General features: G+C 43.0%; 2 protein-coding genes across 3 annotated transcripts in view; both read right to left on the reverse strand.

Moving 5' to 3' along the window:
* The window catches only part of LOC138749907 (cell migration-inducing and hyaluronan-binding protein-like), a 115207-nt gene extending 104438 nt beyond the window's left edge, over positions 1-10769 (reverse strand). The window contains exons 1-3 of the mRNA XM_069911947.1: positions 10630-10769; positions 2486-2623; positions 674-815 (exon numbers count right to left, since the gene is read on the reverse strand). Of these exons, the coding sequence (XP_069768048.1) occupies positions 674-815; positions 2486-2623; positions 10630-10747 (398 nt within the window). The 5' untranslated portion in view covers positions 10748-10769. The remainder of the gene's footprint in view (positions 1-673; positions 816-2485; positions 2624-10629) is intronic.
* A 5889-nt stretch (positions 10770-16658) lies between these two features.
* Positions 16659-27209, reverse strand: part of LOC138749617 (cell surface hyaluronidase CEMIP2-like) — a 97424-nt gene continuing 86873 nt past the window's right edge. Inside the window, exons 18-19 of one of the 2 annotated variants that reach the window (XM_069911253.1) lie at positions 20914-21023; positions 16659-17020 (exon numbers count right to left, since the gene is read on the reverse strand). In XM_069911253.1, the coding sequence (XP_069767354.1) occupies positions 16821-17020; positions 20914-21023 (310 nt within the window). In that variant the 3' untranslated portion in view covers positions 16659-16820. Of the gene's footprint in view, positions 17021-20913; positions 21024-27209 lie in introns of those variants that run through there. The other variant, XR_011348775.1, reaches the window with a different exon arrangement.

Here is a 27209-nt window from a genome sequence, read left to right on the forward strand (position 1 = left end):
AAATGGATTGTTCAAAGGGTAATTTTCTGATGTAGACCTCAGTGTGGATCAGAATGGGAGTTAAGCCCCAGGCCTTTGTGCGACCACTCCTTATGATCATTAAGACAGCAAAGTGCATCTGGAGGTCACACACAAGCAATTGGATGAGGGCCATCGATTCTTCCTGGATGCAGTGCAGTACAGACTCCTCAGACACAGCTGCCCTTGGAGAAATTTTCCAGCTGTCACCCATCAGTTGCCAAGGGACACCTTGCCAGGCAGCACAAATGCTTCCTTGTGTCGCTAACGATTCCACTGCACATGTGCACACAGTGAAAGTCGTTGGAGACCACACAAATCAGGGATTATGATACAAGTCAGACTGGCCCATTTGAAACAATTTAGGGTCAGGGTCAACTCCACAGAGTCAGACACAAAGTCTGCAGAAGCTCGGGTCAAGTGCAATACGCGAATGTGCTGGAGAAACTCAGCAGGTCACACAGCATCTGTAAGAAGTAAAGTGTAACTCGCGCAGTGGCTGGGATGCATTTTTAGGATTTTGATTCATATGTCACACAATCAAGCAGATAGGAACTGGTGCAGAGGGCATTGTTCACTCCATTCTAATTTCCCTCGCTTGCTCTCCATGCAAAAATCTGCCCAAGGATGATTAAATACCCTGAAACGTATTTACCTGCCGTACAAAATGATGGTGAAATCTCTCTGAAAGGGGCAATCTTCGCTTCCCACGTGAAGCTCTCCACCTTCTTCAATCAGGATATTTCGGGTTCGAAGAACGATAGGATCTTTGGCACCGTCCGAAATGACCAGTTTGCCTAAAGAAGGTAAAACCAATGGTACAGATCTGGAGGGTATTGTACGGGCTGTAACAGCAAAGAAATAGTCTATTCCATCTGCGTGCGTTCTGGTTCTCACTGAATTGACAAAGGTTACAACGCTGGAGAAAAGGCTATTCCTCCCACTATTTTCATGCCAGCTGTAAGTAAAATATGTGTTCTGGCATTTTGGGAAAAGATGTCTGTTCAGTCTGCAGGGGTGACCTCAGGTTTCCTGTTACCTGCCGTGTTCATTCCCAATCCTGCACTCATTCCGACATGTCTTTACGTGGCCTCCTGCACAATTACCCTGAATCGCAGTGTCACCTCATCTCCCCCCACCCGGGCAAGTTGCAGCTGTGGGGTCACAATCATGAATTGTACAATTTCAGGCAATTTTGTGTCAGACCTGGCCGATTCCGCTGCAAGACAGCGATGTTGGCTGAATGTTTTCTCCTCATTAACATGGCCTGACCTGCAGCGTGTCTAATTAATCTGAGATTTGCCACATTTTATACTCCTCTCTCACGGCTGCCCTCAACCATGACATTTTCCTTGGCACCCTTATCCTATTAGATTGTGAGCCGAAGGCCTGTTCCTATGTTGTACTGTTCCCTTTGCCCATATTCTCTGCTCCCTCTTTCCCAAACTTCTTGTAACCAAGCCAGTCTTTTTCTCAGTTCTGAAAACTGAGTTTTCAACCCGATTCATTAACCTTTCCACCTGCAGGGTGCTTTCAGCATTTTTTGGGTACCTAATCTTTTACCATGCACCCCTCTAGACTTCTAAGAATCACATAGCACTTCTCAGCAAACCTCTCTAATAAGGCAACCTAACTTCTTCGATTTCCTTTTTTAATTTAGTTTCACATTCCAGTTTCAGGGAATCTAATTGTAAATTTTTCAACAAATAAAATTGGCTTATATAATCCAGCTTTTACTTGATTACTAAATGACATTGGAAGTCAACTAACTCTATGCTGATTGAGTAATGGTTTCATTGCTTCATCTAAACTATCCATTCTCAACGGGAGCCCCATGGGGCCACAGCACATTAAAGTAAAAGGCTTGTTTCTTTTCATTTCACGTAACATAATTTTTTTTTAAACATTTTTTTTTACATAGTTGGTAGGGGAGAAGTACGGACAAAACCGAAAGTCAACTGCTTCACAGGGAAGGGAGGCCCATAAACTGAGCAGAGTCCTGGGGGAGGGGGGCATGGGGTGGGGTTGGGGGGGGCACAGCCAAATAACGGTTGGGAATGGCTGATCCAAACCACTCTTGCACAATAATATGGATAATATAGTGACAAATAATACATAAAAATACAATATAGATTATATTTCTATTGACCAAATTAATTTCCTTTCTTACTGAAAAAAGAAATCGTCCACTTAATAGTACAGCACGGCTGGCGCTGCGGTTAGTGCAATGCGGTTTTTCAGCACCAGCGACTGGGACTCGAATCCGGCACTGTCTGTATGTTCTCTCCATACCTGCAAGGCTTTCCTTTGGTTTATTCCCACCGTTCAAAACACACCGCGGGTTGGGGAGGGTTGAAAACTAATTGGACGTAATTGGGCAGCACGGGCTCATGGGCCGAAAGGGCCTGTTACATCTAAATTTAATTAAAAATAATTAAAGTCTCAAATAATAATTGTCAAGATGTACCTCCGTCAAAGATGTGAATTGAATGGACTGTCACCGAAGACGATAGTAGTAGCTTCTGATTACGTCCGATGGTGACTCGATGTTCCTTATTGTGTCCGGGATGCCACATGTGGAGATCTGGATCCTGATCAGGGCAAGCTGACAACATAAAACAGATAATTGTCATTGTGAAGAAACACAAATGCTGGAGATGCGGAATTCTTCAGCAGGCAAAGAATTGCTGGAAGAACTCAGCAGGTCAGACACCATCCATGCGTAGAAACGGCCAGTCAACATTTTGGGTCTGACCCCTTTATCAGGACTAAAATAGAATAGGTGAAATTACATATATAAAGGGGAAAAGAAGCTCGGTTGATAGAATACAAGACAGAAGTCATGGGAGCTGGAGACACATTGGGCGGGGATGGATAGAAGGAAAAAGTATTAGGAAGGGGTGAGGAAAGTTAGGGGGAAAGAGAGAGAAATTCTGCAGACAAGGGAGGAGCAGTTGTGGGCCCGTGTACTGACCTCTACATTGCTGAGGCCAAATACCAGCTCTGGGACACCTCATATCAATCTCTAGACCAGAGATCTCCAAAGTGGTTAATATCAACCCCTGGGGGTTGATGGGAGAATCCAAGGGGTCAGTAAATGCTAGGGGGGTCAATACATAGTGGGGGGGGGGGTTGATTGAACCTTTGTGGTGGAAAGCAGGGAAAACAGAAAATAGCACCTATGGCCAACCTCTCGTGAGAGAGGGCCTTGGTGGCTGCCATGTTGTATTTGGCTTCAGGCTTTGAATAAGTTGGGAGCAAACAGAAGGACAGACTGAGCATAGAAGAAAGATGTATGTATCCTTTGTACCTTTGGTGGTGCCTTGCTGCCCAGCACCACCACTCCCCCCACCCCGTCCATCACCGCCACCTCCTCTCCAGTCCAGCACTGGGATTCCATGCCTGGGAGTCAATGAGGGATCAAGTATTCTATGAAGGGGTCGATAGTCTAAAAAGTCTGGGGAATCCCTGCTCTCGACCAAGACCCCAGCAACCATCATCAGGATAACATTTTCCAGACCATCATGGACCTCAACACTTCAGGGCACCTCCCCCCCAACCTTATAGCTCCTCAATTCTGCACAGCCAAAATTTCCACCCAAAATTCACAGCCTTGGCAGACCTGTTGTTACTGCCTATCCAGCCCCACCAAACCCATCTCCTCATATGTCAACACCACCTTGTCCTCCCTCATCCAGTTCCCTCCCATCTACATTCGGGAAACCACTCACACTCCTTTGAAGAATTCCAAATCTCCATTCCTCCCCTGCCCCGCAACACTGTCTCATCTTCACCATGGATGTGTGATCTTTTTCGATATCCATTCTCCACCAGGAAAGTCTTGGGGTCCTCCGCTTCTTCCTTGAAGGCAGAGCTGCTCTGACCCCATTGGCTAATATGTTCCTCCACTATTTTGGTGAAACTTGTCGTCACTTCTCCCTTTCCCCCAGATCCAGGGTGTAGCCATGGACACATGTATGGGCCCAGATATTCTGGCCTTTTTTGACAGGTATGTGGAACAGTCCCCGTATCACTCCCTAACTCTCCCTCTGCTACATCGATGGCTGCATCAATACAGGATGGCTCCTGTATCTGTTCACAACTTGACAATTCTATCAAATTTACTGCCAACTTGCACCTGGACTGGACTGCTTCTGTTACCTCTCTCCCCTTGACTTCCACCTCCATCTCAGGGGACAAACCTACAACTCTCATAGCTACCTGGATTACACCCTTCCCAACCTGACCTCCACTTTCTCACAATTCCTCTGACTCATCTGTTCCCAGAATGAGGCCTTTTCTTCAGGACACCCTACATGTCCTCCTCCTTTAATAAATGTGGTTTCACCCTTACTGTTATTGATTACGACCTTATCTCTATTTCTCATACTTCTGCCCCTAACCCTCCCCCCCTCCACCAGAACAAGGACAGTCCCTCCGATCCTCACCTCCTACCCCATCAGGCTCGGTATCCATTACATTATCCTCTGACACTTCCGCCAACTTCAGTGCAATCCCACTCCGCCCTTCCCCTCTTCAGTTCTTGTCTGCAGGAATGCCTGTCTGACACTTCCTCATCCGCTCTTCCCTCCCCATCCACCCTTTCACCCCTCTTCCTGCTGGAACCATAAATAAATAATGGATTCATTATCTGCATGAGAAAAGAGTCGAGATCACCTGTTAAGTTTGAACCAAGCATAAATCGCTGATCACTTGGTGCAGAGAGTTATTTTAAAGCAACATTTCAGTTTGCAGTCAAGAAATAAACTTGTACTAGCCAGGTTGAACAGAGTGAGGGAATGATGTAACATCATTCTGAGCAAGTTCTAAAGGGCACAAGAACAATGAACAGAATCATCAAATTATGAAAAGTTCCTTCATATTTCTAACAGCACCTTTCCTCATTTAACAAGGACACCCTTCGCTAGCTTGCCTCCATACAAAATAAGCAGATAACACATCTGGAGTTAAACTTGCCCGTGTGTTATGATATCAAAGTTTGACTTGGATTGCTAATTCTCCTAGTGCGAGAGTTTGTAGGCATGACTTTAACCATTCCTACTGTGTCCCTATTTATAAAAGCTGGATTCTTGCATACATTTTTAGTGAAAAGCTTGCAAAGTTCCAAGTATTCACAAGCATAATTTTTTCCCTGTTTATAATCCTGGTTAGGAGTGATAGCCATAGAGAGCTCCAACCAAATATATCCACAGGAAGTCATTTAGTCAACTCTGATTATGCCAAATCCATTGAGATTATTATTCAACCTGATGAGTGATTTCATCGTTCCCCATGCCTGAGCACAGTTTTTCCCCCCCGCAAGTATTTATCACATTTCCCTCTTCAAATAAAGTTGTTCCCAGTTTATGAAAGAATGCTGGTTTATATGTTTTTTTTAAAAGAATTTTTTATTTTTCGCACTACGAACCATATTAACCAAAATACACACAAATATTTCCTTCTTGAATATACACAGTGTCATTTTCTCCCCTTTTCCCCCTCTCCCTCCTTCCCACCATCTTCCCAACCCATTAAACGTTCAAAATATAGATTACAATAACCCATTAAACAATGAAAATAAACAAGAAAATTGTGTCATCTACTTTTACACACTGGGTCAGTTTATTTTGTCTTCTTCTCATTCTATCATTTTAGGGGGTGGAGGTCCACGGTAGGCCCTCTCTGTTGTGTGAAATAATTTATTATCCTTTGAACAAATGAAGAACAAATATGGAATAACTCATGGTACAATGTTTGCATACCATCAATTGAAAGCCTAGTTAAAGGATAAATTGGGAAACAGACTGAGATTACCAGAAGGAAGCAGCTTTGACTATGTGATTACAGACACAATGATAATTAAAAGATTTATAACCAACATGTACGTCAAGCTGCAATAGAAATAAAATGATGAAATAAGCTATAAACTCAAACAAAAGTGGGAACAATTTTTCTCAAGCCAAATAGTTCAGTAACAATTGGGTCTAGAGCAGTGGTTCTCAACCCTCTATTCCCATTCACTCACCACCTCAAGCAATCCCTTACTAATTACAGAGCACCGATTGCATAGGGATTACTTAAAGTGGAATGCGAGTGAAAAGAAAAAGGTTGAGAACCACTGGTTTAAGCAATCAAGAGACCACTTGAAGCTTAACAGCCCACACAGGACAATGCTTCCAACAATCTATTCACCCTGTATTGTGCCGCTAAAGCAGCAACTGACTCAGCAGGACAGCCAGTATCCATGGAGAGAAATGACCCATCAACATTTGGGCCAGGATCCTATCGTGAGACAAAGGTGGGACATGATCTCACTAAAAGGGTGACAATTGAAACGGTCCATTTCTCTCCATAGATGCAGCATGACCTGTCTATCACTGCTTGCTCGAGAACCTTGCACCTGCAGTTTCTTCGGTCTTGGTTTAGAGAGTTAGCAAGAGTTCAGGGCCAACACATTCCAGTCGGGGTGAAAGGCAAGGCTGGCAAGGTCAGGGAACCTTGGACGACAAAGGTGATTGATCAGCAAAAGACAGTCAACTACAATCGAAGGAGTCTCTCGAGGAACGAAGAATTTTGGAGAGCATTTTTAAAAAAAAAAGAAAGTCAAAGGCAAAAAGAGGCCATGAAATCTCTTTGGCAGGCACGATTAGGGAGAATACCAAGTCATCTACAAGCCTAATGAAGAACAAAAGGGCAGCCAGAAAAAGAGTGGTCCCCGTAGGGACAAAAGTGGTCATCTATGGAGTGAAATTAGGGGACATGGGCAAGTTTCAAAATTAACACTGCTCAGTTGAATTCAATAAGGATGGTAATGAGTTTAAGGAAGGGTGACACTGATACTTTGAAGTAGGTTAGCATTAAGAAGGTGGTGGTGTTAGATGTCTTGGGACAAACAGTGTTGGATAAATCCTTTGCAGGTCAGGGTACAGACTGATTATGGATAGTCAACATTGCTTTATGTGGGGAAATCTCATCTCCTAATCTGATTGAGTTTTTTGAGGAGGAGACTTGCCGTCGGGAAACCTACTGGAGGCTGGCTCATAGAAACCAAAATACCGGAACTGGGATTCGAGAGGGTGAGGAGTTTCCGCAGAGTCGGCTAGGTAACAGCATTGGCCTTAAAGGCAAAACGCTGATTAAAATAAAAATAGAAACTTGTCTCATCCTCAATGCCAGCTGCAACATCGGTCGGCAAGAAAATCTGCAGGTGCTGAGGTCCGGTACAGTGCACCAAACGTGCTGGAGAAACTCTGCAACAAGGCCAAGGTCACGCAGTAAAAGGCAGTCGGCGGCTCAGGCCTGAGACCTTCGTTGAGAGTGTCAAAGGTCAGGCAGATGCCTGAATAAAAAAAGGTGGAGGGAGGTAGGGGGCGTGGGAGGAGCACCGGCCAACAAGAAAGTGGTCACTGGTGAATATAGGTAGCTGATGCAGGTTATGCCAGGTCGGACCTTGTGCATTGTTGGAGCACAGCCAAGTCCAACTTACAACAGCTGTGCATTTGTATGATTCTCATTAAGGGTATTAATTCTAATTTTAACACAGAATTCTTCTTTACTACTTGCATTGACATGACAATGAAATTAAGAACTCCTGACCACATTTTCTATTTGCATAATTATATAAGATTGTACTGCACCATATCTTTCTCTGCAGGCTACAACAAGCACAATAGAAGAGTACCTTCTATTCACAAAAGACACTTTCAGGTGGCATCTCCGGAGCTGGCTGTGGGCGTGCGCAAAGCGACATTCAGGTGGCAGCACTAAAGGTGCAGTTCTGGCACCTGAAAGGTCCGCAGTGGGGAGAGGCACCGTGGAGCAAAAGCTGGCTCCTGTCAACTGTGGCCGTAGTCCCGTCTGCTTTCAGGTGCCTAGGGGGAGCACTCGGAAGCGGAGAATACACCTACACGAGGAAGGTTGGGTAAGTACTCCTTGGGTCAGGGTTCTCCAGTTTCAGGTGACCTCCCAACAGTCACATTTGGGTATTTTAGGCGGCTTTACGTTGGGGTATTCTGGCCACCTGAAAGTGGCTAAAGCCTGCTCAAGAGTGGATTCTCCTTCTGACTGACAAGACAGAGGCCTCATCTCCTGGCGGATCAAAGGGCCTGACTTACCTCCGTATTCCCTGCACCTCTTAAAGCAGTGGATGTTCCTTCAAGGTGTGTGTGCAGGAAACTCCAGCTGCCCACTCCATGCATTCACGACAGCACATTCTTTCACATGCCTTTGCAAACTCAGTGGATCCCAATGGCACAAAATCTCCCCATGCCACTGACCCAAACGAGATCAGGAACAGCAAAGCATCGTACACAGCAGAGTTGGTGCTGCCATTGGAAGATTCAGGTGGGACGGCTAACTTAGCGTTTAGCGTGATGCTACAAGCAGATTCAAATCCGACGTTGTCTGTAAGGAGCTTGTACGTTCTCCCTGTGTCTGTGTGGGTTTCCTCCGGCTGCTCCCACCCTTAAAAATATACAGGGGCCACGTTAATTGGGTGGCATGGATCCGTGGGCCAGAAGGGCCTGCTGCTGTGCAGTGTGTCTACATTTAAAAATTTTAAATTGGGAAGGAACAGAAACTTCCATTGCACATATTAAGGAAGTACGGGTTGCCCTCATCCCCCACAATCATGCCCTCTGGACTGAACAGGAACTGATGCCCAGCTGGCAAGGTGGACCGCCCGGGTCATGCCAACTTACCTCGACAAATGCCATTGACCATAAGCAATTCCTTCTCATGGTCTCCGTCAGGTTTTCCAATCACAGAGCAATAGCACACTTGATTCACGAAGGTATGGAAACCTGAAGCCCTGAGATGCATCAGAAAGAAGGTGAAATTCTCTCCTTTTAAATGATCACGTGCCTTTGGAACTCTTTTACACAAAGGATAGAGGAAGCAGAATGTTTTTTTTATATATAAAGGAACACACAAACAGATTTTTGCTAAGACGTGAGAGCAAGTTGGAATGTAGAGTTGAGATCATTATAAACCATGATCTTATTAAATGGTGTAAGAGCTCAAAGGTGGGGGGGGGGGTGTTACTTGTGCACTTAGTTCTAATGTTTGTATATATCTTTATAAACCATGTCTCAGCACAAATCTCCATCCTCAAGCAAATGTTGACAGACGGTCCCCTTTCCTTGAGAGAAAAGTGGACGTGACATAATTGCCACTGATACCTGCAACAAATGCAAAGGTTAGCAAGTTCAAGGTGACAGTGATGGATCTGCCTAGCAGTCCAAGCACAGCTGCAGCCCTCCCCAGAGGACGGAGATCTCTCATGCCATAACATCTGGATATGTTGCTGCTCAGAGAACTGGAGATAGGGGTGGGGCTCACTTGGATGACAGTCACAAGTTTTTCCTTCCTCAGGCTTTTGGTGATCTGACCTTTTTCCAATAGTTGTGTAAACATCCAAGTCAATCCACACCCAACAGAAGCACCCACATTGCTAGAAATTACCATGTTAGTGTATTCACGGAATTCACTAGCAGGAGCTTCTCAAATCGCAGGCATGGTGTTCTACAACTGACGGCATAAATGTGCATCCATTGTACAAGTGGCCCTCCAAAATTACAAGTTGCAATGTATAAGCCTGCAGACATGTTTCTTTGTGAGGGGCCAAAGGTTTTAGTGAAGCACAAAAACGTGATCCAGTTTCTGCTGGCCATACTCAGATAATGGTGTCGCATAATGCCCAACTGCAAAACCAGCATCATCTCCAGAATTTCCGGAAATATCATAGAAAATGACAGTGCAGAAGCAGGCCCTTCAGCCCATCTAGTTTGTACTGATTTATTATTTGACCTAGTCCCACTGACCTGCATCCGGATCATAGCTCTCCTGCCATGCACCTAACCTAATTTTTATTAAATGTCAAAATGAAGACTGCGTTCACCACTTCAGCCGGCAGCTTGTTCCACACTCTCACCACTGCAGCACGAAGAAGTTCCCCCTAATGATCCCTTTAAATATTTCCCCTTTCACCCATGACCACAGTGGAAAAAGCCCAATTGCATTTACACCGCTAACCGACTGCAGGGGGCGACTTGTGTATCTACAGGAAGATCACTGGAGGAGAAGACATCACCTGGCCGGCTGTCAATCAGCTGACCTGAATGGACCAAGCCCTACTAGGTCAGCTGCCAATCATCCACTGGGATGTAAGCCCCTCGAGGTCAGTCACTCGAAGCTACAGCTAACTGCAGCAGGGACTTTAAGTGGAATAAAGCCTGTCGATCAGTCTTTAAGTTTTGTGTTTGCTTTTCTGTACGACAGCGCACTGCAATACCCCTCAGAATTTTTTCGACCTCGATCAAATCTTCCCTCATTCTTCTACACTCCAAGGAATAAAGTCCTAACCTGTTTAACCTTTCCCTGCAACTCAGTTGCTCAAGTCCTGGCAATGTCCTTGCAAATCTTCTCTGCTCTCTTTCCATCAACATCTTGAACATGAATCATAGTTGTGTGGGTGCTTTCCTTCCAAAAGCATCAACTTTCATCCCTTGTAATTTTTTTAAAAAACAGCACGAAACAATTCAATCTGTTGGCAACATACCTCACCAATCACTAGAGTCACATTTGCTCTGAATATTTCAATTGGCCACATACCTGCAGACAACATAGGGAGATTGAGGGTGAGTAGGCACCCAATATTCCAGAGCAGATCCATTCTCATTATCATCCTCGCATTTCTCCTGCTTCCACAACCCATTGAATGCTGGGTCATAAGGAGTTTGTTCACGTCCAAACTTCTGCATGAAAACAATCAAAAACAGAAACACGATTTTTCAATGGCTGTTTCAGGCAGCTTTGAATGTTCAAAACATTTATAATTTTCTGCTCAGTTTCAAAGGTGCCTGTAAGTTCACTGAGTGACTCTCAATTATATTATGGAAAGTCCAGCTGCAGTATGTCTTGTCAGAAAACGCAGGCAAAAACAAAACCACCTTCTGATTGAGGCTTTGCATGAAGGACCCAGAGAGGTTATACACCTCACACCTTTCGCCAATAAAACAAACTTGAAACCTCACTCGTTTTAAAGAGTAAGCTCTCAGCTCGTCACCTTAGTAAACACCATCTTTCTTCTTGATCCACTGGTTTCTTTGCAGATCCATCAAAATTTAGAAAGAGGTTGTCAATGCCACGCAATTCACTCAAACAGGATCCTCATCTTGTCCTGTATAATCACCAAACAAGGAATCAACTAAATAGGTGATTTTGAGTTATCCTTCACGCGGAAGATGGGAAAACCTCAACAGAACATTATGAAAGGGAGCAGAACACAGCAAAGTCCAGAGGACAACACGATAATACCAGCCAGATGATGATATATGTGCAGGTCTGGATCTCAAACAAAGCATCTGCGCTCCATGTGAATTTATTTCTTATTTTGAAGGTCAAGAGGTTTGTAAAATGTAAAATTCAGTTTCCTCAAAACCATAAATACATCAGGTATAAGGCAGACTAACAATAACACAAAAGTCTGCGCTGCTTTATAGATGGAATGTAAGCTGCACTCTCTCCTACAACCAAGCAGAAACATTTCTTAGTGTGTACATTCACAGAGCCAAAGTCCTTCAAAAGTAGGACAGTGTTCATCATAAATTTACCTTCGAATCATCTAAACCCTGTTCAAGGGGAAGCAGAATTCTAATTGCAGATTTGGTTTAGTACTGCTGTACTAAATGCTCTGGCACTAGTTTTTAAAAGGCAGTACGTTTTGGAAACAGTTCCACCAAAGAAATTGCTGGGGTTGAGTGCAACACGCAACTGTGCTGGAGAAGCTCAGCAGGCATCCAAAACAACATCGCTTCCCCTTGACTACCTAGGGATGCTCCACGACCTGCTGAGTTTTTCCATCATGTTTGGGTGTTGCACATTGTGTAAACAATTGCAGACAGAGCCAGATCTGTCACCCAGAGTCACGTAAACTTACCCAAGACAGAAACAGAAAGCTTCTCTTACAGGCCTACCCCACCCTCAGCAAAAAAAAAGCATCATCTCTTTTTAAAGCTGTGATTTAGGACTATAAACTTCAGAGAGACATTTGAAAATAATTGAAAATGATGAAAATTACTTTTGATTAATTTAAACACATCACAATTTAATGCAATTCTAGCAAAATGATTAAAAACGTTAACTTCCTCTTTGCCTTCTAACCTGAAGGCCTAGGATCTCCATTGAAAAATCTGGAGATACTACTTCTGTCTGGCACAGAAATGGGGTCGTTAACCTCAGTGAGCGGGGTGTCCACCTGTGGACTCCACGTGACATCCAGTGTGGTGACAGATGGGCTCCCCCCAGAGACTTTCAATGAGAGACAGCAATGGAAAATGGCCCTTTTACCCTTCTAGTCTGTGATCTAAAATGGCCCTTTTACCCTTCTAGTCTGTGATCTAACTGCTTTCAACTTCCCTCTCCCCACAACTTACTGCAAAGCCTTTCAAATTCTTTCCTCTCAGTCCCTTGCCCAGCAGGTGTTTGAATTCTCCAAATGAACCTACCTCTACAACTAAATCTGGCCAGTGAATTCCATCAGATAATAAGTTAGCAGGGCCAAGTTCTTCCATTCCTCAATCCCCTCTCCACCACTATGGACCATCTTTTCCTTCACCACCACATTCTCGCCCTAACCTCCTCCCTCAAAATCTGTCGAATATACTCAATGACTGGGAGCCAGTGGCCCTCTTGGTGAGAGAATCTCTGGGTGAAGAAGACCAGAAAATCCTGGAACAACTCAGCTAGACAAGCAACACATGCAGAACTCAGATATTTTTGTTTCCAAATGCAGCATCTGCAACTTTATTTGTTGTCTAAATTTACTCCCAACTCTGTCCTGAATGTCTTGAGGAAAATAATGAACCTCAATCTAACTCAGTGGTTTCCACTCACATCCCACCTTAAGTAATCCCTATATGCTATCAGTGCTCTGTGATTAGTAAGGGATTACTTAAAGAGGGATGTGAGTAGGAAGGGAAGGTTGAGAACCACTGCTCTAGACCCAATTGTTACTGAAATATTTTGCTTGAGAAAAATTGTCGTTGGCCCATTTCCTTTGGAGTTCTAAAACCGTGCACACAACGAGTCAATTAGGTACAATTAAAACAGTAGTTTCAAAGTTTTTCTTCCCACTCACATCCCACCTGAAACAATCCCTTACTAATCACAGAGCACTGGTGACGTAGAGATTACTTAAAGTGGGATGTGCGTGGAAAGAAAAAGGTTGAGAACCACTGACTAGCTGGTCAAGCCCCATAAAATTATGTGCACGTTTGAATGAAATTTCCAAGTAGACGTAGGTACATTTTGGACCAAGAAGACAATTCCTAACGCCTTATTGTCCATCATCTAAACTCAAAAGTATTTAGCGGCAGTTTGCTTAATCTCTCCTCCGCGATAAACCCACCATCTCTGGAATCAAATTGGACTTTTTGTGCACTTTCGACCTTTCGTTAGGAGACCAGAATTATACACAATATTGCTGATGTGAACTTGTCACCAATTTCATAATTAGAAAGTAAAATCAAACTAAGATGATGGGAAATATGATATTTAAAAAAATTGCTGACAATACTCCATAGTCCAGGCAGCATCTGTGATCACAAGTTCAGCAGGGGCAAGTTTTAGCTGGCAGACAGGAAGATGCAGAAGCATTGGCTTTATGGAGCGGGGGAAGAAGAAGTTTTGGATGGGTAATTTGGAGCAGATTCTTGAAGAGGGAGCATTGGCCATGAATTTCAATTTCAATTTTAAATTTAGACATACAGCCTGGTAATAGGGGCAATTTGGCCCACCAGCTCCTGCTGCCCAATTAATCCACAATTCCTGATATGTTTTGAACGGAGGAAGGAAACCAGAGTCCCCGGAGAAAACCCACACGGGGAGAATGTACAAGCTCCTTACAGATAGCGTAGGACTCGAACCTATAGCTGGCACTGTAACAGTGTTGCGCTAACCGCTAAACCAACGGTGCAACCCATGAAGGATGTAAACATTTAATTTTATTTTGCTGGTTGGATGGGGGAAGGCAGACAGGCAGATGAGATCAGGAAGTGTTTTTATTTTACCTGAAGGAACACAAGTCAGCGTGTAGTCAACTTCAGATTTGTTCAAAACTTTAATTCTAAGACAGACTGACATATATTTTAGGAGGAGAACTCTTGAATTATACAGTTAAACAAAAACAAAACCTTTGTGACCTTTTACTTCCTATGGATGCTGTTCGACCTGCTGGGTTTCTCTAGCACATGTGCTTAAAGCACTTGAATTGTACGAAATGGTGGAAAACTATCGGAGTAAACATAATTGACTCCTAATCATTTAACAGGCATTGGAAGAATCTGAACACAGCATGGGAAGAATCAACTTGAAACCTGGCCCATACAAAGTCTGTGAATTCACATCAGTAGATTTTAATGTGGTTTTTAAACAGACCAAGTACTTCAGATACTTCCAACGTTGCAATGAATCTGGCCAACAGTATCTCCAACTATTTGATGAGATCCATTAGTTTCCAGAGAAGGTACCATTTCATATTTTTCATGCCCGAGGTTAAGTAGCATCATATTTCTAGACTATAATGTTAACCTTGGAGTCACAAAACACAGTACTTAAATTTGCTCATTGGCCATCCAAGTCCATGTCACTAATTAGGCGAATCCCACACTGATCCCAGTTTTATGCCATTCACACTCTCATTAATTTACCCCAGATTCTGCCATTCACTTACAATGACCATTTAATTTTTTTAATTTAGACATGCAGCACGATAACAGGCCATTTCGGCCCATGAGTCTATTCCACCCAATTTACACCTAATTAACCCTCACCCCCGGTACATTTTTGAATGGTGGGAGGAAACCGGAGCCCCCGGGGAAAACCCAAGCAGAATGTACATACTCCTTACAGACAGCGCGGGATTTGAACCTCGGTCAGGATCCGATCGCTGGCATTGTAAAGGCGATGCGCTAACCGCTGCAGCCAAAAGCACATCTTTGGGATGCAGGAGGAATCCAGAGAACCTGGAGGAAACCCATGCAGTCACGGAGAATGTGTGAACTCCACAGAGGTGGAACCAAAGTTTAGAACCGGACACAGGGTGCGGGGGCTGCCCACTGCATATCCACGGGGAGAGCCAAAGTAATCTGTTTCCCCTTGATGTTTGAGGGAAAGAGCCCCTCAGGCTACCTTGTCAGTGGGGCAAAACGATCAAAGAAAACCTTTAGTCTCTCATTAATTCACCTACTCTCAAACAGATGAAAAGTTTGCATACAATGTTTACAGACTTTAAGGACTTGTGATGTTTTTAATATTCCTGTGGCTTCCAAAAGCAGAATTGGAATTTTCAGCTTCTAAAAATCTATTTGCAACAATTATACTCTCTACCTTTGGCCAACATCTTTACTGTACAAAGATCGTTTTCCCATGCAGTCATAGTTGAACAATTAGGTTTAGCCCTTACTCTCACCCAAGGTAAAGGTTATTCAAATCTCAACAAAATACTGCTAAATCTGACAACTTTTTTTGACAGTGTTGTTTGTAAGAGCTTGGGAAAAATTACTTACATTGATGCCATGGAAATAAACACTTGCTTACAAAACACCATTGTGCTTGCTAACCTCTTGCTCTAAATGACCATGAAACTGTGTTTCGAATCAGATTCCCAAAACACGTTAGGCTATCTGGCCTCTCCAAATGGCTCCCAGTATTATAGGCAAGTGCTAGAATCTGGGATGAGTTGACAAGAAGGAGGGGAGAATAATAAATGGAATTAATGTAGGATCAATGGACTGAAGGGCCAATGTTGTGATTTATCTCTCTATGAATCTGTAACCAGAGCAACATTGAGGAGTGAACAAAATAATTTTAGCCAAGCTTCTTTGGTGCAGTTAAACTCGATGTTTATACTGAGACAAGTTACAAATTTAATTCAACACTTCATTTCATTTGTGTCATTTATCCAAATTTTTTTTCCCCCCAGCTTTCAATGCACATCTCTGAATGCATCTTTAACATACAAAACTTCCCAGAAAGCAAATCTGCCAACTGTGAATGCATCAAAAGGTCCAGACACATTACACTAATGGTAACATTCATGCAATACTGCTCATAACGGTGTTATATTCCACTTCTATACATGACACCCAAACTTCACATCTCACCACCGCAATTACAGTAACATTTTAAAAAACCCAGCTCCTTTTTTATTTCCACATCTCTATTTGTGAGAAGTTCCCTCTACGTGACCTATAGTAATTGCAAATCCAATAAAAAACAGTCTATGCGGTAAAGTAGCTTACATGCCCTCCTTGCTCATTCTATGCCAGATGTTGTGAACGCCGGCAGGTTATTAGTACCACTTACGATACATAAACAGTTAGTTCTACTTATTTATAATTCTGGGCATTCTCACGAACAATGCAAGATTTATTTCGACGTACTCAGGTAGAGAAGAAAATGTGCACAGCTGAGTATTTTGCAATCCGAAAGTTAGAAAGTAATTGCATCTCTAAAGAACAAGAGCGTGAATACTTCTCGTTTGGTGACAGAATTACATCATTTGCTCACTATGTGGAAGCTGTTCCTTGTTTAGAGCAAAAGCTTCTGTCTGTAGATAGAAGAAACTAACAACAATAGCATTTTATATTCATCTTCACACACTTTATTACATCAAGTTAATTTACCTTCAAGTAAGACCATTCACTCATTGCACACATGCATAGTATTTATTTATGGAAATTATACAAAAAATGAAATTCTCAGCATTTCAACAAATTCTCTCTCTTTCTTGCTGTTTTGAACTAGACTGGAGATAATAATAATTCTTGGAATAACTTTAAATCTCTCCGATTTTCCTTCACTTTCCCTGGACAGCCGTATTCGTGGAGCTTCAGTGGAACATATTGCTGCAGAGATGCAGCTGGCTGCCCAACACTGTGGCTTAGAATTTTAATCCATGCTGGCTTCGGGTGGCCCTTGAATCCTAACATAGCAAAACTACCTAAAATCAGAAAGGAACAGTTCATTGTTAATTTTGGTCTTTCAAATGCTTTGATGCAAGCTGTGTAAATAAGACGTAAGCAGCGTTCAGTATTAGTGATTACTTGTTTAAAAACAACACATTCACAGTAATATTGAAAAATATATTAACTTAAAAATGTATGAACACAGCCTAAATGCAAGAAAGGCAAAAGAGTACAATTCAGTGGCTCATGGCAAGGGTGAGAAATCTCTTTGCCAGGTACTTTTGGACTGCAAAGTGTCTGTCGAGCCGTGGAGTTTTCAGAAGCGCAAGCAAAAATCGTTCTGACCATGGAGCCAAATTATATTCAACTACATACATAATATATTTTTTTATTTACCCTTTCACAGTATCCAACTGGTCTCTTAAATGATTCCAGATTTTTGTTTCCCTACACACAGCCAATGGCTTATATGAATCACTTTGATGTGCTTCCAGACACCAAGGTTCAACGCATTGATTTAAACATTTCTGGAAAGATTACCTGAAGGATAATTAAAGGTACTTCTGATCAATTAAAGATAGCACCAAAGCACTTCAAATTTAAATGCTACTTTTTAAACAAAATGAAAATATTGTTTTAGCCAGGCTCCTTCCGCAAGGCAGTAGAATACCATTGGTGATCAAATGGTGCAGACATGGAGACAGGTGAGGGAATGGCAGGGTGGGGGGGGCATAGCGGTGGTTGCTGGGGGAATGGCGTGGGAGAGCTGAGTCGGTGGGAGTGAGTGGCATGGGGATGAGCAGGATGGCACGGGAAGAGCGGTGCAGGGGAAACGGGTGGGGGAACCACACAGGGGCACGTGGGTGGGGGGAAATGACACGGGGTGAACGGGTGGGGGTAACAGTGAGGACAATTCAGAGTATAGGCCCGACAGTCTGGGCTGCTTCCCTGGAACAGTACCTGCTTGATTTTCCATCCACAATTCCATGTGCAATACTTAACTCCTTATTAATCTTCTATGCAATTGGCACAGGCAACTAGCTATTCGTATGCATCCATGCCAACATACTGACAAGCAAAAATTAATTCAGAAGTGGCAACTAATTGCAGGCTTTTATAATTGTCAGACTTTTGATTTCATGCCAGTTTGTTTAATTTATTTCCCGCAGAAAGCATACATTCGTCATTGATAAATAATGCATGTTAAGTAATATTTATGTTAATAGATGGACAGAAATTACATCTTTTTGAATGATTCTGTTATTTGCCAAAATCTTTGGGCTAACGTTGCATTTATGTATTGTCATGTAATTCCCTTTCTGCTACACATTTCAAACAGGAACAAAACATTATGAATTTCTCTGCTCTCAGCATTGAGAGGAGGTTTCTGGAGTTGATGTTAATTGAATGCATGGAAATCACAACATTCTGATAAGTGACAAATCAGCAAATATTATTATAAATGTTACCACAGCAAATTCACGGACATTTCTTTTGCTTCTCTTTCTCTGTCTGTAAGGGACGCCTCAGGCAATTTCTGCCAGTGGCCAATCTATCTGCTTTATGGCAGAAGAAAGCAAAAATTCCATGGAATATTGCACAATCTTTATTTCAGGGCAATAAAGGAATTGTGAACGATTTTCATAATCAGCCCTTGAATCTCAAGGATTCGTTCCCACTACATTTCCAATATTGATCATTCCTGTTAATTATTCATAGAAACATAGAAAATAGGTGTAGGAGTAGGCCATTTGGCCCTTCAAGCTTGCACCCCCATTCATTTTGATCATGGCTGATCATCCACTCAGTACCCTGTTCCAGCTCTCTCTCCATACCCCCTGATTCCCCTAGTCACAAGTACTAAATCAAACTCTCTCTTAAATATAGCTATGGAACCGGCCTCAATCACTTCCTGTGGCAGAGAATTCATAAATTCACCACACTCTGAGTGAAAAAAATTCTTCCTCATCTCAGTCCTAAAGGACTTCCCCTTTATTCTTAAACTATGACCCCTGGTTCTAGACTCACTCAACATTGGGAACAATCTTCCTGCATCTAGCCTGTCAAATCCTTTAAGAATTTTGAATGTTTCTATTAAATCTCCTCTTAATCATCTAAACTCCAGCGAGTACAAGCCCAATCGTTCTAGCCTTTCTTCATATGCAAGTCCCGCCATCCCTGGTATCAATCTGCTCAACCTTTTCTGCACTCTCTCCATGGCAGTGATGTCCTTCCTCAGATAAGGAGACCAAAACTGAACATAATACTCCAGGTGAGGTCTCACCAAGGTCCTATACAACTGCATCAATACCTCTCTGCTTCTGAACTCGAATCCTCTTGATATGAACGCCAACATACCATTCTCCTTTTTACTGCTTGCTGCACCTGCCTGCCCACTTTTAATGACTGATGCACAGCAGAACCCAGGTCTCTTTGCATCTCCCCTTTTCCTAATTGGATAAGATTAAGATAGTACTCAGCCCTCCCATTCTTTCCTCTAAAATGGATAACCACACACTTATCCACATTATATTGCATCTGCCATGCATTTGCCCACTCACCCAACCTGTCCAAGTCACCCTGCACACTCTTAACAGCCTCTACACAGCTTACAATCCCACCCAGCTTCGTGTCGTCTGCAAACTTGGAAATACTGTTTTCTATTTCCTCATCTAAATTATTAATATATATCGTAAATATCTGGAGTCCCAGCACTGAGCCTTGTGGTACCCCACAAGTAACTGACTGCCATTCCGAAAAGTATCCGTTTATTCCTACCCTTTGCTTCCTATCTGTCAACCAATTCTCTATCCACCTCAATAGCATATCCCCTATACCGTGTACCTTAAGTTTGTGGGACCTTATCAAAAGCCTTCTGAAAATCCAGGTAACCACAACTACTGGTTCTCCCCTATCCACTCTACTAGTTACATCCTCAAAAAATTCAATAAGATTAGTTAGATATGATTTTCCCTTCATAAAACCATGCTGCTCTAACCAATGAATTCACCACTTTCCAGATGTGCCGCAATCACATCTTTAATAACTGACTCTAACATTTTCCCCACTACCGATGTCAAGCTAACCGGTCTATAATTCCCTGATTTCTCTGATTTCTAAGTGGAGTTACATTAGCCACCCTCCAGTCCTCAGGAACTACTCCAGAATCTAGAGTTTTGAAAAATTATCAACAATGCATCCACTATTTCATGGGCCACTTCCTTTAGCACTCTGGGATGCAGACCATCTGGTCCTGGGGACTTGTCTGCCTTTAATCCCTTCAATTTATCCAACACAACCTCATAACTTACACTTATTTTCCCAAGTCCTTCCGTCACATTAGCCCCATGGTCCCCTATTATTTCCTGAAGATTATTCATATTTTCCCTAATGAAGACCGAACTAAAGTAGTTATTTAATTGGTCTGCCATGTCCTTGTTCCCCATGACCAATTCACCTTTTTCTGACTGCAAGGGACCCACATTTGTCTTTACTAGTCTCTTTCTCTTTACATATCTATAAAAACTTTTGCAGTCATTTTTTATGTTCCCTGCCAACTTTCTCTCATAATCTCTTTTGCCTTTCCTGATTAATCTCTTTGTCTTCCTCTGGAAAACTCTGAATTTCTCCCAATCCTCTGGTATTCTGCCTTTCCTGGCTAGTCTATACGCTTCCTCTTTACACTCTCCCTGATTTCCCTTGTTATCCAAGGATGTACTACCCTCCTTGAGTTATTCTTTTTCCATACCGGGATGAACAAACGCTGTATTTCATCCAGGTGATCCTTAAATGCTTGCCATTGTCTTTCTACAGTTAATCCTTTAAGTAACATTTGCCAATCTAACTTAATCAATTCGCCATTCACTTCCTTTTCATTGTAACCAATATACTTAATTTTGGTTTTCAATGGAGAACATTGAAACATCACCTTCCATGAAAAATTTGATAGGCTTTGGTGCACCAAATCTGAGAAAAGCTGAAGACACATAGGTAAGTGGCCAGCCCAAATCATCTCTTGAACCAACAAGAACAATTGACCTGCAGAAGAGAGAAACAGAAATAAATGGATAAATAAACACCAAAATGATGGACACAGTTCATCATTCAACTGGTTATAGGACATCCTTTCCAACGTGGTAAATCAGCAGGGATTAAAAACTGCCTCAGAACATAGAAGATAGGAGCAGGAGTAGGTCATTCAGCCATTCGAGCCTGCTCCGCCACTCAACAAGATCATGGCTGATCTTAAAGTTCAGTACCCTGTCCCCGCCTTCTCTCCGTAACCCCTAATTCCCATATACTGAAGAAATATATCTAATTCCCTCTTAAATATATTCAATGAACCTGCCTCTACTGCTCTCTGTGGCAATGAATTCCAGATTCACCACCCTCTGGGTAAAGAAATTCCTTTTCATCTCGGTTCTAAATGGTTTGCCTATTATCCTCGAACCATGGACTCTCCCACCATTGGAAACATCCCTTCCGCATCCATTCCACAACCTAGATGATGTTATTTCTCCTGTCGGCAAAACATGGATGTTTGTGTTGAATTTTTATAAATGCATGAGATATTTTGGTGCAAATGCTACATTATAACTGATGAGAGTTCAGGGAATGGTTAGAAAGCTGACAGAAGCAGTTCCATGCAAAGAAGTTTGGGAAGGAGAGCGGTGTCCCTCGACCAGCAAGACTCTGAAGAGAACAGAGCAGAAACTATGGAAATGCAGATATACAGACCTTCCACAGATAAAATGGAGTCATTGCAGAGCTGCTTGTTTGCACTTGTGTCCTTCCCGTATCCAAAATGTAGAATTAAAAATGAGAGAAACATGAAGATCAATAAACAAAAAGGAGAGGCAGGTAGGTCTGGATAATGTAACACATTGCAGAAAAGGAGGAAGGATTTCAAGAACAAACACTCGTGAACACAAATACACTCATGAACAAACACTCGTGAATACAAATACTGGAAAAAAAGTCAGAACTGGGAAAGAAAAAGCAAAGGAAGTAAAACACGTGGCTGAAGTAAAAACACAAAAATGGAGAAACTCAGCAGGTCAAACAGTAGCAAAGATATAATAACCAATATTTCAGGCTTGATCCCTTCATAAAGGTATGATTGGGGTGGGAGGGGCAGGGGAGGGCACGGTCTCACAGGCAAGAAATAATAGTTGGATAAGGGAGGGAGGGTACACCAGAAGCTTTGTGGGTGGGGGGGGTGCAGAGGGTGGGGGGGCTGCAGAGAGCAGGGTGGGGGGGAGTGACTCTGTGAATGGAGAGAGATGGGGGTGGAGAGCTGGAGGAAAGAAGACAAAGGGAATGGGGAAGGAGGGAGAATGGGAGTAGGCTTGCAGAAACTGGAGTAGATGTTAATACCATCCAGAATATTGTTGCTCCTCCAATGTATGGGTGGTCTTGATTGGACAATGCATGAGGCCATAGACAGATGTGTCAACATTGGGGGGGGAGGGTGTGGAATTTAAATGGTTAGCCACTGGGAGGTCCCTGTCACTGATGCGGACAGAGCAAAAGTGTTCAGCGAAGCGATCTCCCAGTCCAGTCTCATGCGTCCAGTCTCTCCGATGTAGAGAAGGCCACGACGGGAGCACTGGATGTGGGTGACTTCCGCGGACACACAAGTGAAGCATTGCTTCATTTGGAAGGACTGTTTGGGGCCCCAAAGGGTGGTGGGGGTGTCAAGGGCAGCACTTCCTGCGGCTACAGTGGAAGGTGCTGGGGGAGTATGTAATGGAAAGGGATGAGCGGACGAGGGCGTCACAGATGGAGTGGTCCTTAAGGAAGGAGGAGAGGGGAAGATGTGTTGAGAAAGAAAAGTGAAATCTGATTGAAAAGGTAAATAGATTCTATGGTTAAATTCAAGGGCATAAAACATCAAAGCAATGATGAAATAATTTAAAGACTATTAACTTGCTTCCATTAATCTCCAAGATTTTAAAACTGATCATTTATTTGACAATAATACCTTATCCAAGGGTCTCACAGCCTTTTCAATATTATTCATATCAATGAACATCACTTGGAGCTGATGCAGAACGGTCTATTGGATTTGTATCTAAGTGTGGCATTTAGCCCCAGTTCCCTTGACATTGTTGATAATGATGGATCGTGTGATGGTGCACGGTTGGCAGTGAGTCACTGAGATGGAACTTTGCAATTCCCACAATAGCGCACACAGACCCATGGACACATTAACACTGGAGTTGGGCACAAAAGGTAGATTGCGTGCTGAAATTCTCACCGCTATCATTAACCTCTGAAACTTGCAACACTTTCCCCACCATCTTATGGAAAGGTCGTTGCTTACAGAAGCTCTGGGCCAGAGGTTGACAAATAGATTTTCACGCCCCTGCATTAATGCCCCTGCATTAATGAAGGGTTGGATTCAAAAACCATCCTTATCGTGGACTTCCAGTTTCCCCCCCTCCCCCCCACCCCCCGTTGAATCCTGTGTTACAAGTGGAGATGCTATAGCAATCACTTTGATCTGGGAACCCTCAGTATGCCATGTTGTATTACTTTTAACTGCTGCCACATTGACCACCGCCAGTGGGCTGATATCGCCTCAAACTGTGCATCTTGGCGCCTCACAGTTCGGCGGGCAGCAACCTCCTTTGAAGAAGACCGCAGAGCCCACCTCACTGACAAAAGGCAAAGGAGGAAAAACCCAACACCCAACCCCAACCCACCAATTTTCCCCTGCAACCGTGTCTGCCTGTCCCGCATTGGACTTGTCAGCCACAAACGAGCCTGCAGCTGACGTGGACATTTACCCCCTCCATAAATCTTCGTCCGCGAAGCCAAGCCAAAGAAGAAAGAACATCGGAATATGGTTTCAACACGTAACCATTCAAAGTATCCCTATTGCCTATTCATGGGCAATCGTTTTGCGCTTGGAGTCCTTAAAAGTTTAACGTAAATACTTCCCTCGGAGTTGAAGTGCAGAGTCTATGTCATTGCCAGATGACAAACACTCTGGAAACAGGCAGCCATGTCACCACATCAGGAGCAGATGGCATTCAGGAGCTCAAAGGGGAATAAATTCTGAAACTCCTCTAACTCTGGGATTAGCTGAGTGATGGATCCCAGCGTGTTTATTCCTTAGTTTCATTGCTGGGCTTCAAATAGAGCTCAACGGCTGGGTCACTGACTGGGATTTAAATTAGACATACAGCACAGTAACAGGACCTTTCGGCGCACGAGCCCGGACCACCCAATTACACCCGATTGACCTACAAGCCCCGGTACATTTCGAAGGGTGGGAGGAAACCAAAGCAGACACGGACACAAACCCTTGCAGACACGGGGAGAACGTACAAACTCCTGACAGACAGCGTGGGGGATTTAAACACGGGCCATTGGCGCTGTAATAGCGTCGTGCTAACCGCTACATGAACCGAGCCGCCCCTTCTCCGTATTACTCAGCATTGCACTGGGAATTCATGTCCCCAACACCTCACCAGTCAGATCTGTACGTTGAGCAGATCGTGCTTTGCCATTTTAATTAGCCTTTGGCATAATAACATGTTTTCAATTACATTTTATTTGTTTATTTTAATTATCGAAGGAACCTTAATACAGCTGTGTTATTTTTTTAAATAAATTCCGTGAGATCAAATTTTTATTTTGTATCTCCAATTTTTTTTTGGTGGTGACTTGTGAATTCCTTAATTTCAACTTCCCGTTACTCAAACTGCCGTCACTGGAAAGCAGACACTTGACATTTTCAATTTTCCCTCTACAGTGTAAAAATTAATTCAGTATTTTGGCCTCATTAATGCTCCTTTGAAACCCCTTCCAGATTTTGATTAAACACTGATGAAATTTATAATAACTTGTTCTACAATCATAACTTAATTGAAAATAGAGCTCAAAGTTAACCTTTACTGTTCAACGTTGAATCTTGAACATAGTGTCTTGTTACATTTATCTGTTAACATTGAAGAGGAGTGGATTTTGCAGCTTTCCCCATAAGTCAGTCATTTGACAACCATGAACAGATTAATACAACATAGAACCCTCACTCAATCAATTCAAAGGTCCTGCACTGTACTGGAGATGAGACTGAGAAATTATTAAGTTTTCTTTCCTCATCCAGTAAAGAAACAATCCCTTTTCGCTACAACCATCCTGGGTATCAAACACTAAAGAACATTGATCCTATTTCTATACCATGACATTGCAAACGATCACTTAAATATTGTGAGAGCACCAGTCTCCTGCAAATCTTCAGTGAGTTGGTCTCAGATGTTAACCACCCTCTTGTTAAAATGTCTCTGGCCTCAAGTGCCCCCCCCCACCCCCCCCAAGTCTCCCACCTCTCACTTAAACTTGTGCCCTCTTGTTGGAGACATCCTTGTGAAGGGGAACAGATTGTTACAATCCACCTTAGCTACGCACATCCTAACTTGGTATACCTTAGATTTTCTCCTACCACAACATGAAGCCAAGAAAGTCTTTTCAATCTTCACAAAATGCGTGTTTATAATCATGAGATTTCTGCGTAATTATATTTATTTTGGCATCCAGACGAGAGGATAGATTTTGATATTATGCCAAAACACAATGCTGGAGTAATTCACCAGGTCCAACAGAGTTTGACCTGCTGAGTTTCTCCAGCGTTGCGTTTTTACTTCAATCAAAGCATCTGCAGACTTTTGTGTTTTACTTGTTAAAATGCCAGTTCAAATCATTCTTTGGGCATGTAAAATGGAATAGAGCATAAATATTAAAAAAAAATACAACAGAGTCCTGTCAACCATCCCATGTCTCTGCCTGTTGAAAAATTACATTCCTGCCCTCATCTTTTATGAAGCCCTTGATCGAGTGCCTTCTAGAAATCAAAATAAAATCTTAATCATTGATATATACAGTAAAAACAAGGGACTGGATACTTGTGGAATCCCATTAGGGATTTCCTGTCACTAAAATGTCCTTCTGTGGCAGTCCGCCGCGGCGTCGATCGAGCCAGCGCTCTGGGTGGCAAGCGCAGCTAAAGGCCAGCAGCCCGTGCGGTGGCGGGTGAATGACACCAAAAAGGCGCTGGCCTTGCTGCGCAGCCAACAGACCGGGACAGTGCGTGGGGAAGAAGGGCATTGATATGCAGGAAAGTACCTGCGTGCGGGAAACCCGCTTTTGTTATGCACGTTGTGACATCAGCCAAGGGGGGCCATGGAGGGGACAGTGCAAGTATAAAAGTCGGGCCTGAGCTCTAATAAAACTCAGAGCTCAACCTGACTACACTATGTGTGTGTCTTCTTTTGAGTAGCGCGCAGCTACGCTTTAACTAATTATTTCTGCTTCATGCCACTTGTGGTGGAACGTGGTATTGTGGGCTTGACCTCACTGGACTGGGCAGACTGGCCCGCTTTCTGTACCTGTAGCTCCTCCCCATAAGATCCCTAACAAAGGCTGTGAGCCCAAGTCTCCCCCTCATACCTGCCTTGGACATGAGCCTGCAGCATGTAGAGGCATGCCAAGGTTTTCTGATTAATAAAGCCTTTGACTACTTGCTTCGTGTTAGCGCTACACCACTGAACCAATTTTGGATTTAATTTGTCACGCTCCTCTGGATCCCACTAACCATACGACTGCACTCCTCCAGTACTGTACTAGTTAAACTTGAACACAATCCTGTGTCAGACATGCATCAAGTTACCACATTTTCCAAATAATGGTCATTTAAGATAATTGTGGAGAAAATTAAAATAAAGCTGCCATTTTGGGCACTCATTGGTTTTGTGGTAGACTGTTGGACAGGGAGTTCACTGAGAAAGTTCGGTGGTACCTTTTAATCTATTGGGAGGCCTCACTGCTGCTATTCCTTCCCTTGTTCCTTTTAAGAACTCAGCATGCATTTCAACCAATCCTGTTGAATATGTACATTAAGAGTTATAACCCTTTAATATTTCCTTTCTTATTCTGTTCATCTCAGTGATCACTGCACTTACTCAGGAGGGGGTGCCAGCATTTACTAGCTAAATAAGAAACCAGGAATAGCAAGGGTGGGAGCTCCCAATGGAATTTACTTTGGTGGAGTTCTAAATCAGACATTCTGCAACTAAATCCCAATAGCCCTAAGAAGAACTTGAATTGAACTTCCCTACAATATTCTTTAAGGTTCCTTTTATGGAAAATGACGCAACTTTCTGCATTGTCTAACAGAGAAACTATTTGCAAGCTCGATTCATGGCAGGACATGCTCAG

The sequence above is a fragment of the Narcine bancroftii genome, chromosome 14 (genome assembly GCF_036971445.1).
Source record: "Narcine bancroftii isolate sNarBan1 chromosome 14, sNarBan1.hap1, whole genome shotgun sequence".
Lineage (NCBI taxonomy): Eukaryota > Metazoa > Chordata > Chondrichthyes > Torpediniformes > Narcinidae > Narcine > Narcine bancroftii.